The sequence below is a fragment of the Peromyscus californicus genome, unplaced genomic scaffold, assembly GCF_007827085.1.
Source record: "Peromyscus californicus insignis strain IS unplaced genomic scaffold, ASM782708v3 Scaffold_15__1_contigs__length_86483966, whole genome shotgun sequence".
Lineage (NCBI taxonomy): Eukaryota > Metazoa > Chordata > Mammalia > Rodentia > Cricetidae > Peromyscus > Peromyscus californicus.
The window spans coordinates 48,771,257-48,785,728 of record NW_026294447.1 but is presented as its reverse complement, the minus strand read 5'-3'; the positions used below and the strand labels follow the sequence as shown (position 1 = coordinate 48,785,728).

Sequence of the window (14,472 nt, the reverse complement as noted above, 5' to 3'; positions counted from 1 at the left end):
CTAGCTGGTTCTGTCATGCCAACCATTATTTGTTATTACAGTGGATGAAAGCACACGGTTTTGTATCTATAGTTACATCTCATGTATACAAAGCCTGTCTCTGGCTGGCGCATGGAACACCCGCCACAGTTGCTGCCTGGTCACAGAACAGGGCACGGGAAATACACTGTCTGGGTTCAAATCCCAGCTATGTGATTTTGGCTGAATATCTGCTCAGTTTTTCTGTCTAAGAATGAGAGTCAGAGAACCTCTTTGATAGGGCCATTAGGAAGACTGGATGAGACACAGGCAATAGTTCCCAGAAGTCACAGCCCAGTGGATGGCAATGCCCAGGGACCAGTGGGCACACCTGTGCTCAGTGATGACCACCTGTTCCATGCTGGGTCACTACAGGCATTTCCCAGGAGCAGATGGCTTCTGTGTGAATCTTCTATGAGCAGTGTGTATACGTCATAACTCACTAGTTGACAGAAATATAAAAAAGAAATTAAGTACGGCTTCCTGTGGGGAAAAAAGGGCAGCCTGTAATACTCTCATCTGAGATTATTACTTGAAACAAGCAAGCTACTATAATTTCCAAACACTTTATTATAATTGGATCTGACCTATGCATAACATGCTTTCAGCATACAATCAATAGAACTTCAGGTTCATCCCTGTACTACAGTTAGGCTATATTATTCCTTTCGGTGAGTTCTTACGTAGACTTGTGTAATTTTGCAATTCGATTCAATACATCAACATAACTACCGTCCTATAAATATACATAAAGAGTGCCTATGTAAACCTGCATGTGGAGGTACTCTCAGTCAAAGGCATGTGTTCTCAAGTTCTTCCTTGAATTCTCAAGGAAGGGACTATAGCTGTAATTCTTTGGTAATGCTATAAAGTCAAATGCCTTCCCCAAATCTGAACTCAAAACCATCTAGAGAGACTTTAGGGATTAGAAGCATGACTGTTCTTGTAGGGGACTGGAGTTCAGTTCCCAGCAGCATGCCAGGCCGCTCACAGGTGCCTGTGACTCCACCTCCAAGGGCTTCAATGTCCTCTTCTGACTTCCACACTCACCTGTACATGCGACTTAGACTTACACAGACACGTGAAAATAAAACCTCAATACCTAGATCATTCAGAAATGGCTTCATAGTAAGAGTACTGTTAGCCTAGAGAACCAACTTTTTGTGAAGAAAAAAGACATGACAGTAGCGACTCAAGATTCTTATTCTAAGCACACCCCACCTTTTGCTTAAACCATATTCACTTGAACGTCATTCAACATTCAAATTTCTGTCCAGGGAAACTATCAACATCTACTGCAGACTAGGAAACCAGGCTTGCCCTGTGTGGCATGGTGCTGTGCAGACAGCCCGAGCTTCGAGCGGCAGAACTGAGTCTCAGGTCCCCGGCTTCATACGGGACATCCTGCTGTTGATTAGATTCCTCATCCATAGAACAGGGGCTGACAAGGCTTAACGTGAGGAATCACAGGAGACGAGGGACCCTCAGGAAACACGACCTGCTTTCGTCCTGTGGAAAAACACAGCTTCCCAAACTGTGGGTCCTCGCTCGTTCACAGGTGGGAGACGGCTCTCGTCAGTCCGTGTTGGCAGTTACAGAAAGCGGAAGTTGGCTGTGTCACATTGTGCCAGGTCCTCGCAGGTAGAAAAAAGTAACGGTATGGTGCTTCGGAGAGACCTCAAAGAGTGAGAGGAGGTGGGACAAAGGACAGAAGGGGTCACTATGCTTCACACAGGCAGAAAGGGCTGCTTCAGCTGGGGAAGCTGAGCCAGAACCTGTGAACAATGAAGCGCAGTTTCCTCAGAACCCCAGCAGCGTGGTCTGTGGTGCATCTTTGTAGCATGTTGGGTAAATTAGCTACTTCCATGAAGGGAAAAAAAAAAAGGCCCTTATAGGTAAAGGCGATCCGTTTTGGCAACCCATGTGTTCTCACTTATTCCTAGGGCATTACTTCTCTGTGTGCTAGCAACTGTGTCTAGAAAGCACACAGGGCTGATCCTACCTGGCTGGCCTGGCTCAGACCTGCTCTTTGCAGAGCCCATATTTGTGAGAGGGGCACAGGCTTGCAGACACTTGGAGAGCAAACCTCTTGCATGCAGATGGTCTCTGATGTTACCACTGTGGTTTCTCCCAGGCCACTCTATAGAACCTCTCTTAGGTGGGCCTTCAGGGCCCCACTCGTCTAGAGGAATGTGACCAGGGGACCGATCTATGCTGAGCAGCCAGAGCAAGTCGGGAACTTGAGGATCACCCTAAGGATTAGCTGCAGGCACGGCAGAGCAGCCTCACACCTTTCTCAGCCTGGGCACGCTGTGCCTGTGGGGCCCCAAGCACCACATCTGCCTTCCAGGTGCTGGTGCGGACTCCCTTTGGTAGTGCGTGCTATCATGGCTCCAGTCTTGCAGCCGGAGGACCAATGCACGGGGATCTTGGGTATCTTGGCTTAGGGCCAGTACCACCACCATGCTGGCTTCTACTGCCAGTGTGGTTTCCCTACCTTCCTTCCACAGCGGGTTGGTTCCTGGGATCCAGGAAGGTCGGAAATTGTCAGGTTGGAGAGAACAAATGACCCCTGCTCTTTCCCTGAGCAGGCGAAGGAAGAACATCTCTGGACATGGACAGTGGAAACACCCAGCACCACATCAAGCTCTGATTTGGAAAGCTGGCACCATCACTGAGCCTCGAGCTCACCATTTCAGGCTGTCTAGCCAGTGAAACTCAGGGATCCCATCACCCACACTGGGGTCACGAGTACATCGCCACCATGCCCGGTGTTTTGCATGCTTGATGGGGATTGGCAATTTCATTCCAGGCACATATACATTTTTAAACAGTATGAAGTTTAATAGCTTGATTTCAAGAACATATAAAAGTGAATTAAGAAAATAACACTTCTCTTTCTTAGGGAGGATGTTGACAATGACCATCAGACACATAACTGAGACTGACTTTTGCAAAGAGTTTTGTATGGGTGCAAATTAAGATTTAAAGGGAGGTGAACAACCAGTACAAACAGGAACATTCATCGTCTTACACTCAAACTTCACAGTACTTTGTCTCAGGAAGGCACCCACATGTTCCCGTGCGTATCGGGTGCTTTGACATAAGGAATGTTCCAGATCCACGGCCGATCTGGGGAGAAAGCACATCATATCACATTTACTTGGATAGTATCACAGAACACGCCTACTGGGATCAAAGCATTTGGTGCTCAGATCTCCAAGGTGTGGAGGATATTTTATGAATTAGCCCCTGCAGACAATAGTTTTTGTAAAGGTTCATGTTAGAACCGAGGGTTAGATGAGCATGGGGACAGACCAGGAGAGAGCTAGATGAAGCCATGTGGCATGTACGACAGAGCACTTGGCACATAACAAAGACCTAACAGACAGCAGCCACGCCCCCCCCTTTCCTGTGCACGTGATGTGCAGAGGCCAGGGGCTAACTTTGGGCATCTTCATTATTACTTCTCACCTCATCTTCTGAGACAATATTCTGAGACAAGATCTTACTGAATTTAGCTCACTACTGGGGGAGGCAGACTAGCCAGCAAACCCCAGGGATCCCGCCACTCACACTGGGGTTACAGTCCATGCCACTATGGTCGTTGTTTGTGTGGTTGCTGGGATCTGAACTCAGGTCCTCAAACTTGCACAGCACACACTTCAGCCACTGAACCATCTCTCCAGCCCTCCTTTGCTTCTTTCAGGAAGCTGGAGAGAGGGCAGCAACAGCCGGTACATTTCTGCTCTCAGCTGGTCACATTTAACCAAGAGGCCTTGGGTCACACGCACGGAATGCTTCTGTTATACTGTTATAGTAAAGGTTAATGATCGACAAGATGACATTTCTATAAATGACTGAAGACCAAGGTCACAGAAGCCACACACAGGCCTGGGTCTGCACTCCGGCAACAGTGCCTGAGAAGGCTCCTAGCACAATGAGGATGTTCACTAAATGGAGCTCCTTCCTTTACACACACACACACACACACACACACACACACACACACACACACACGCGCCTGAGGTTGACATCAGAAGTCTTCCAGTTTTCCCTCTCAAGTGAACCCACAGCTAGTCTGATTGGCTATCTTACTGTGGCAATCCCGCCACCTTCTGACCACCGGAATTACAAGTGGGCCGCCATGTCCACCTGATAGCTATGTGGGTTCTGGGGATTCAAACTCCAATCCTCAAACTCGTGTGACCAGTGCTTTAGCCACTAATAACCCAGTCTCACTGATGTTCTCAACTAAAACTGAGAACTTCAACCAACCACTCCGGACACAATGCTATGGCTAGAATCAAACCATTTCAAAAGAACCATGAGATGGGTAGGGTGTCGACGCATCACGGGTTAAAAGGAAGCCCCCATCACCGTCTTGGTGTTACAGACTGAGGGGCTTTTAGGGCCACAGTGCTTACTGTAGACAGAGTCGCACCATCGTAAGGACTGCCAGGCCGTGACCCAGTGCTGCAGACTTGACTTGGGGAACCTTCCCCCTTCTCAGAGGAAGTGATGGCGGCTCAGAGGACAGCCCGTCCGAGCTGAGCAATCTCGAGCAATCACTCTAACAGCCACATACTGAAGGATCTGAAGGAGTTCTGAAGACGCAACAAATTATCCAACATCCTTGTTGTCTCTGGCCTTGAAAGTCTGGAAGCAAACCCTCTTTTGTTAACCCACTAAGCTTGTTGGAGTGTGACAACCCCCGGGGCCTGGCGGCCAATGGCCTTGGACCTGACCTCCCACTCTCTATCTGTGCCCCTGTTCTCTCCCATTGGAAACATCACCTTCTGTGCCCGGATCCGTTACATACACATCTTTTCTACATCTCGCTCTGTGGGGTGACGCTGGCCCTGCTTCATTCCCAAGGCAGAGGCCACCTTGATTCTCTCCATGAGTACTTCACAGTGATGCCTGGCATGATACCGACTTGCTAAGCAGCCAGTAACTTCAAGACCAGCACAGCATTTACTCCTCTCCCTCAGCAGCGGGCAATGGCGACCAGGCAAGGACCTGGGAAGCTCCCTGCTGGCAGATCCCCTGCAGCTTTATAAACTAGCAGAATGCCAGCATCTTTGGGTGGATCATTTCCTATGCTGGGTGACAGGTCTGCCACCACCTGGAGAGACAGAAGACCAGCCACAGGGAGAAGAGGGTAGCCATGACACTACTGTGTCTTTGTACCCGTGACTGCTGGAAGTCCGCATTAATACTCACTGGCTTGGAGGAAACCTGTTTAAAACAATCCTCTTAAATCCTCTAAAACCTCTCAAAAGAGAGTGTGTCCTGTAATCTGCTCACACATGCGTTCGGAATAGTTTTTAAGTGCTGGCTAGATGGCAGGGACTTCGCTAGGTGCCGGAGATAGAAAGGAGGCGAGTCAGATGTGTAAGCCTCATCGAGGGAACTTCCAGTCCCAAGTGGGAGACAGAAAAGCAGGTGGCCAAACGCAGTTGTCACCGTGTCTGGTTGGTTCCCTAGCCTGGCTGGTAAGGGCCTCCCTGGCCAGCCGGTTAGAGCAAGATCTTTCCAGGCCCCAGCCCAGAAAACTCGCTTGGAGGGTCTGTGCTGGGGACCAGCAATGTGCACTTGGATCAAATTCCAAAGCTGACCTCAAGCCAGTTGGAGTTTAGGCTCCAAGGCTGAAGGAAACAGGGTACGCCCCCTCCCCGGAATATAATGAAAACAGCAGAGGGACATGACCAGGTCTTCATGCAGGGATACAGGACTGCTTGCAGTTAGAGGAGAGAGACCAGGAAGATGAGCGAGAAGGCAGGTTGGAGGTGAGGAATGAGGAAGAATGCTAAGGTTTAGCTCTGCCGGAAGGCTGGGGAAGACAGCCAGCTTCACTACCTTTGTGTTTCTACCTCACCTCCCTCTGGCTGTTAGGGCCCTCTCTAACTCCAAGCTTAACTCTGGAAAGGGAGTCTATGTTCATGTCAAAGGGGACTTGGCAGGGGGAGCCAGTATGCCTGCAACCTTGACCAAGCTAACCTAAGTGTCCTGCAGTCCTTATTTAGAAAATGGGGGTTGTGCTACAGTAGTCCTGTTAGGGGATTATGAAAATACAGTGAATTAGTTTGTGCCACAAGCTTGCGTCAGCTCCTGCTATATTAGCGATATTTAAGGAGTGCTGGCTTCTGTTGTAATCACCATGATCTTCGACTCTCAGGGATGAGGATTATCAGCATCCTGTGCGCTGTGTAAGCTCTCAGAGTTTACAACAACCAGACAAATCCAAATAAGCCACGCAGTCCCTCTGTCTGCCAGGTGACTGGCTCTTTTCTTCAACCCTTTGTGGAATGGTCTAGGGTTGAGGGTTGAACTCTTTCCTAGGCCAGCGTTCCCCAGAGGAAGTAGCCTGGGTTGTGTTGGGGTTGGGGGATAGGGGGTGGGAGTGGGTAAAAGATGAGCTAATGAGCCAGGAGTTCCAGTGACATTTTATTTGAGCCAACCCAGAAATCAAGGGGAAATAAAAACAACCCAAGTTGAAATACAAGGAGAATCCCAAACCGTGGTCCTCTGCTTTAGCAGACTTAGTAGAAATGCAGTTGCCTCTAAGGGCAGCAGCAGCATTGTTGGTAACTGGGCCCTCCTCACTGCCTCGTGCTGAGGGACCACTGAGCTGGGAGTGTCTACAGAGCACAGCAGTGTCTGCTGGGAGGAAGGACAACTCGGCTGGCTGCTTATTTCAAGGGACTTGATCAATGGCATGGTTATTTCAACAGCAATTTCCCTAAGATCTCTCACCAGGAACTCTTAGAAGCCGAGCCTTCTGCTTATGCTATCAAACAAATGTTGACTTCAGTAAAGGACCAAAATCCTAGAAAGCTGAGCAGCATGGCACATGCCTTTAATCCCAGAGGCAGGTGGATGTCGGTGAGTTCCAGGCCAGCCTGGTCTACATAGTGACTTAAAAAAACTAAACCAATATTCTAAAAAATGTTTCTAGATACCTCATTAAAACAAAGCAAAACAAAACACCCCTTATTTCTCAAGATTTTCTTTTTGGAAAAATAGGTCTTAAAAATAAATCATATCAATTGAGTAACCACATCCCCCTTTTTCCTCTTTTCTTTTTTGTTTTTTTGTTTTTGTTTTGTTTTTTGAGACAGGGTTTCTCTGTGTAGTTTTGGTGCCTGTCCTGGATCTTGCTCTGTAGACCAGGCTGGCCTCGAACTCACAGAGATCCACCTAGCTCTGTCTCCCAAGTGCTGGAATTAAAGGCGTGCGCCACCACCGACCGGCACCTTTTCGTTTTTAAAAATGTAGTTGGAAAGGACAACTGATCAACTTTCCACCTCCCTCAGAAAAGTTTAGATTTTATAGGGTAACAGTCTTATGGCCAGTCTAGACTGAGCTTATCCTACTATTCGCTGAATGTAAGGAACTATTTTAAGTTCATCACCGAAGGCTATACCACTGAGGAGCAATGGTTCTGAAATGGCCCAGAGGATTACACACACACACACACACACACACACACACACACACACACATATGTATGTATACATATGTATGTATGTATGCGGTGAATCTGAACTTGGTATCTCAGGTGCCAAGTAGGTCGTCAAGACCTCCTCTAATGAGTATTTATACCTGTAGCTTATTAGCCTTGTCCCAGCTACTTAAATTAATATAGACACATATACCATGCCTATGAGAGATTACATATAACTTGGTAGACACCGATTTGATCACCCGAAGTTGACAACAGTTGTAAAAGGACTGGTCAGTATCACATACCTCCTGATGTGAGGCACCAAGATGAACACAGTATTCTCTGGCAGTTCTCTTAGCAAAAGTACTACAGTTTGGACCTCATGAAGAAGAAACAGTGGGCAAACGCAGCATAGGATGCTTCAAGTGGTTTACAAAAATAACTAGCCTGTGCTCTGCAAAGTGGAAATGCCACGAAACACACACAACTGTGGACCTGTCCCTATTAACGGAGACTAAAAGCAGGATAAATGAAGGCAGCATACGATCTGTGCTTTAGGAAGTGTGAATGCATTCTGCACTGGAAAAGCAGAGACTCCATCTGAATGCTGATCCTGATAATGACACTGTGCTTATGGAAGAAGAGGCTTTTATTTTTAGGAACTATACACTGAAATATTTAGGGGAAAATATTATGTCTTCAGATTTCAAACAGACCAGAAAGCTGTGTGAGAAAGGGAACACGATACCGACTTAACTCCGGGGAGCGGCGTGGAGGAACCCTTGTACTCCACATTCCTTGCACTTTTTTGCGCATCCACAGTGATGTCAGAAACTTGAAAGAAAAACACTATGTATGGATAGCCCTGTGGACTTTTTTAAATAGAGAGAGATAGTAGAACACAGGTGTGATGAAGGGAAAGGGGAAAAATGGAGGGCAACCCAGAGGGAGGGGGAGGGAGGTGGGATGATAACACTAAGGGTGTTTGACAAAGCCACAGGGAGACATATTAGTTTATAAGCTGACTTAAAATTATACACATGTGTGTACATGTGTGCATAACACACAGTTTGTCTATAAAACACACAGACAGACAGTTTCAATGGAGTTACCTGACACAGGGTGATGATGTTCCCTGCAGGAGCCATTAGGCTATCTAACAAAAACTCCAGTGCCAGGCAACGGACACCATCCATTGAGTTGCTGGTCAGGGGGGCCAAGAGACCTCTAAATAACAGAGGCAATGGTTGATGAGAGAGGGGGAGTCACGTTTTCTCTAGGGATGAGCTCCTGACAGATTTCTTAATCCTAAGTGGTTATCCTTAAACATCATGTACATCCAGACAACACTAACTAGACTCAGTAGTGAGCGAGTGTGTGTGTGTGTGTGTGTGTGTGTGTGTGTGTGTGTGTGTGTAACTAATAATTACAGAAGAAGTCATGAATTTAGAGGGGTTTGGGGGGCACAGGAAGAGTTGGAAGGGAAGATGGAGGGGTAGAAATGATGTAAATACAGTGTCCTCATATAGGACATTCTAAAACAAAAAGCTAGTTAGAATATAATGCATGTCTTTGAAGCTCTGCATGCTTACCTACTTCTTAAACGCAATATGTGCTTCCTCTTTCCACTATGTTTATCTTTCCCCTTTCCTTTCTTGGTTCCTTCCAGTGCTGAGGATCCAGCCCCAGGGTCTCACACGCACTCTGACACTGAGCCCCATCTCTAGCTTTCAACACTTACTAGGTCAACGTAAGACAGGCAGTTCTCTAACCTTCTCACACTTTGCTCTTTAATGTATGATACAGAGAATATCTGCTTTTTAAAAAGGGAGTGCACAGCACAGACGGTACGGTGGCCTGCTTTGCATTCTCTCCAAACTCGAGGTCATCAGTTGGACACATGGAAGTACCATGTCTTAAGGGGCTGATGATTTTGATTCCAAAGAGACTATGGGTTCCCTTTTACACCACCTGTTAGTCTACACTGCTGGTGGGAATGAATTAGCCCACATACTATGGACTGTACAGAAGTGTCTCAAAAACCTAAAAACAGATCTACCGTATGACCCAGCCACACTACACCTGGGTGATTTTTCCATCACAGAGACACTTGTACACCACGACACTGCAGCACTGTTCACAGTGGCTCAGTCACAGAACCAACCTGATGTCTGAGCACAGAGGGATGGGACAGAGAACATTACATAGATGGACTAGAAAACATTCCAGCCACAAACAAGAATGAGGTGATGTTGACTGCAGGAAAAGGGAATTATATCGAGAGAATCAAGCCAGTCTCAGAAAGACAAACATACTGTCTTTCATTTGGTTCCTAGATTTTTATATATTCATATAAAACCATTCATGTATACATGCCAGGGAGAAATGAAGCTGTCTAGGGACACAAAAGGGTCTAATGGGAGTGGGGAGGAGTGAGAAGGGAAAGGTACAGAATACGTTCAACATAAAATACACATTTGGATGAAGATTTAAAAACCTACAGAGCAGGCTGTGTGGCTCAGTGACAGAGTGAACGCCCCACACATGCTGGCCCTGGGTTCTAACCCTTGCATGGGAAAGAGGGAATAATTTTATCAACACCATTCCTATTTAAAATGGATTTGTCTAAGCACACTTTTCAAAGGTAACCTAAACTTGATGAGGGTGAGGACTCCTATCTGTCTGTCTTACCCATAGAGTTAAAGCACTGTGCTTGCACACAGTAGGCCCTCAATACTATGTAACTGTAGAGAACTGCCAACTACCACCGAAAGCAAGGCATCCCAGGACCTGAGTGCTCATTTTTGTCACTTTCTCTCATCATTTTCTTTGTTCCAAGATAGTATCCGGCTGAGCTTTCACAGGGGGATACTCCTGAGCTAAGCTTTTTTGTGTGGACCTCTGATTTAAAAAAAAAAAAAAAAAGGAATGAGACATTGTGTGTGTTGCCGTGGTTCAAAAATCACTTTTAAACATGAAGTGCTTTTGAAGTGGTCTTAACAACTCATTTTCCTTTGCCTTAGTAACACCTCTATATGGGTCACAGAGCTTTGCAGAACATTGGCTGTATGTGAAAGGTAATATCTGAATTACCGGCATTATTCTACACTCTGCTGAAGGAATGCAGAAGATAAAATAATACCAATAAAACACAATGTTCCAATTTCTTTTATATGTATCTTTCAAATAAAATGTCTAAGAAACAAAAAATTCAACAAAACACTGTGTACAGCATTTTGCTCCCTGGTCAAATAAAAGAGATTTAACTAACTGTCTACAGTCTAGCATAACGCCTACCCACTGGTAAACTCTGGAGTTATTGGGAGTTGTTGCTACTAAAAGGGAAGGGACTTCAGGACATTTTCTGGCTCTGTGATCTCTCCCATTCTTGTTTACCTACTCCTCTGGAGACAAGGACTACTGGATGGGGCTGGAATTTAGCCACAGCTAGGCTCAGTCAGACCCTAGGAGGCAAGACCCAAAGCAACCATCCCAGGTCATTCTTCTGTAGAACCTGACTTAGAATGAACATGAAGAATAGAGAAAGAAAGGAAAGACAGAGATGTAGCACAAAGCCAGAGGTGAAGGGGACTGATAGACTCAAAAGCTGCTGTTCAGTAAGGACAGGGGGTGGGGGTGGGGCCACACTAATTCACAGTCCAGCATGCACGGGACTAAACTAAACCTTGTAACAAGAATAGTTATGATAAACGCAGCCAATGTAGACTGACTGCTAGTTGAACTAGGGACTGTGCTAAGCACGTAACAGACGTCAGCTCAGTCTTCTCAACAGCTCTGTAGGAAGCAGTGGTACTCTCAGACACACAGGCCTGAAAACCAACTGCCCGAGGCCACTTAGTAAGCTGGACAGATGGCACATAAATAAGTTATTCTGAGTCATGGCCTCCTTTTTAAAATTTTATTTGGGTGGAGGCTAAGGCGGTTACATTCTGTGAAATTCTGGTTAAAATCCATGTAACCTTGCTGCTAGAATGAATATGTATGACATACAAACTCTGAAAGCTCAACAGAAGAGTCATCCTCGTAACTCTGTAAACAGCTAGTGAGGCTAGGCAATGTCACCTGCAGGCTGCAGGCTGGCACACTGGCAGCCGGACCCAGGTCTTTGTCCCCAAATATCAACACAATCTTGATGGGGAATTTTGGTTCGTTCACCAAGAAAGTCCCAAAGGGTGATGAGGGCAGAGAATTTGCCAAAAACCCAGTTAGCACTGCTGTGGGAAGACACGCTGACTCCACCGAGAAACTGAAGACTTTAGACTATAGATGGAGTGACGTCATTAAAACCTTCCCATCAGAAAGCATTCTCTGTCCAGATTTAGCACATTTGCACATTCTAAGTTGGCCACTCCCAGAGACATCTATTTCCAGAGAATGTCAGTTACGATTGGCTAGTAAGCACTTGTCATTTGAAGTTAGAAATGTTTCCTGATTGCACATCTCTATGACCCTGAACCCACCTCAAAGACTGACATTCTTGGGGTGATAAAAGCTGCCCAGCAGCCTGTGAAGATGGTCACCTTGGGATGATGCCTGGCCCAGAGGAGGATGTTTTACCCTGTAGACCAGTGGTTCTTACCCTTCCTAATGCTATGACCCTTTCAGTTTCTCAGGTTGTAGTGATCCCCCAACCATAAAATTATTTCATTGCTACTTTATAAGTGTAATTTTGCTACTGTTATGAATCGCAATGTAGATATCTGACATAGAGAATATCCACTATTCAACCCCCAAGGGGGTCATGACCCACAGGTTGAGAACCATTGCTATAGACAATCCTATGGATTTTCTACTGGAAGTATACTTGGTCATGGCCTCTAGGAAAGTTAGAGTCCAGTACAGCAGGTTTCAAAGTATGGCCTGGTGACCTCTCCTGGGGGTGTGTCTGTGAATCAAATTTATTTCATAGTGACATGACGCCATCATGTACCTCACTTTTATGTGAGTGTGTAGAGGTTGTGTATGCGGTGACATCATGACAGACTGAATGACAGCGGCTGAGCGGGTTCAGCAGTTAGCTGTTAAGCTGCACAATAAAGATGCTTTTGAAAACATGAAATGATACCCACTTCCCCCGACCCCAATTTTGTCCTTTAGTTTTGGAACTGGCCACAAAACATAATACAGTGATTTATTATTTTAAAACTAATAAATCAACACATTTAAACATTTTCCAGTTTTGTTTCCATTATAACACACACACACACACACACACACACACACAGCTCACATAAAGCAAAGCTCTTTATGATTCCTGATAACCGAGTGCACATGGGTTCTAGAAGCGAGTGGCTTGAGCACCACATGTCCCCGGAGAGGGAAGACAGACCCCTCTGCAAGTCTGAGCTTCCACTGGTTCCCGGGAGCCAGGCTCACATGGAGACCAGGGGCACCTCCCAGGTTGCTCACTTCAGTATGGCACACTGGCCCGTGGTTCCCTTCATCTGCGTCTCACCTTTACTCCCGTAGATCTCTGGGGGCAGGTCATAGGGCACCGGAAAGGAGGCCACTGGCTCACAGCTGCTGGAGAAGAATTTCTGCTTCACTTTGAAGGTGTCCAGGCCCTGCAGACACACAGAGGGAGGCTATGACTGAATCTTGTTTTCTTATATTTTTGGTTGTGAGTCTAGCCTTTAACGGCTGAGCCATCTCTCCAGCCCAAATCTTGTTTTCTAAAACAGCCAGATGATCCCAAGAAGTAATTTACCTTTATGATACCCATAAGAATATTAAGTGGTTTGAGAGCTAATGTCAACATTGGCTAGTCAAGGATGCTCTATAACCCGTCCCCCCAAATTATTTTCTTCTGTAAAACTAAGAGAGGCTGCATGTGAGAATGAAGCTAAAGCCTGTTAGTTTAACAAGGCCCACACACAGACAAAACAGAAGGAACTGTGCTGGGTGTGAGCTGGTTTCTATCAAATACCACACACAGTTGGCAGGGGGTTTGCAGAACTCCCTGCGTGAAAACGTCCCAGAATACTTGCCCTACCAAAATGGAAGGTTCATTCCGAGAACTCTAGAACAGAGAGTTAATCTCCACTCCGGATCAAGGTGGAGGGGAGTGTCTCCTTCCAGGCTGCTGGGCACACTGTTTTTTCTTTCTCACAGGCCTGTGCAGTGCAGGTGTGTAACACATGACAGCCGCCTCTCGGGGGATCTGGATCATCCAGGCACCCCGCTTTTTGGTCTGTTCCACTGTCCCTTACTCCTACTGTCTACGACCCAAACACATCCACGTTCTAAACGCACAGCAAGCAGTGCTAATGTCCTAGAAGCCGGCTAAGGAACAACAGCAGACTCTGAGTACCCAGCAGGGGTGGGGGCAGTCACAGACACTGTGTGGGAAGGCGTGGCAGTCCCACAGTGGCTTCAGACGCTCTTGAGTTCTAGCCTTTGTTCTGGCATTCACTAAGCCATGTGAATGACTGACAGAAGCATTCATTCATTCAAAGTATTTCTCAAGCTGAAGCTATGGCAGAGCTCCCAAGAGTGCATGGTAACTGCGCTGGTTACTTGCAACCCTGTATTTCTGCTTCCTTACCCCTTCAGTGGGCTTATTTGCATAACAGGACACTAAAAGGGAAGGTGCTGACCACAACCTCATCCAGGTGGACCGGGAATAATGAGCATGCGCAGCACACCAAACAGCAGCACAGCTATGAAATGATGATGTCATCGGCCCAGCCTCCCTGAAAGGAAAGCTAGGATTGTATCCATCAGAACATGGGACACATGTTCCAGAACACATGTGAACACACATTAAGCTCTGCTGCACAGTCTGCCCTTTACCCTTTCCTTGGAAGCTCCCTTCCTCTGTGGGGTAGTCCAAGATCCCAAGAGCCTATATAAGCCAACAGTCCTTTGTCCTTGGGGAACTTGGGAACTTTTGGTTATGAGGCTGTCTAGGTCCTTTCTGTCTGATGTGAGTCTGACTTGGAGTCCCTGTTGGCATACATCTATGGACCTGAGGTTGACAGACT

At 46.5% G+C, this 14,472-nt stretch overlaps 1 protein-coding gene across 3 annotated transcripts in view; it reads right to left on the bottom strand.

Annotated features, from left to right (window-relative positions):
• Positions 1 to 2,837: 2,837 nt before the first annotated feature.
• The window catches only part of Tdp1 (tyrosyl-DNA phosphodiesterase 1), a 79,336-nt gene continuing 67,701 nt past the window's right edge, over positions 2,838 to 14,472 (bottom strand). For 2 of the 3 annotated variants that reach the window (XM_052738758.1, XM_052738757.1), the window contains exons 15-16: positions 12,945 to 13,053; positions 2,838 to 3,150 (exon numbers count right to left, since the gene is read on the bottom strand). In XM_052738758.1, the coding sequence (XP_052594718.1) occupies positions 3,077 to 3,150; positions 12,945 to 13,053 (183 nt within the window). In that variant the 3' untranslated portion in view covers positions 2,838 to 3,076. The remainder of the gene's footprint in view (positions 3,151 to 12,944; positions 13,054 to 14,472) is intronic. The other variant, XM_052738759.1, reaches the window with a different exon arrangement.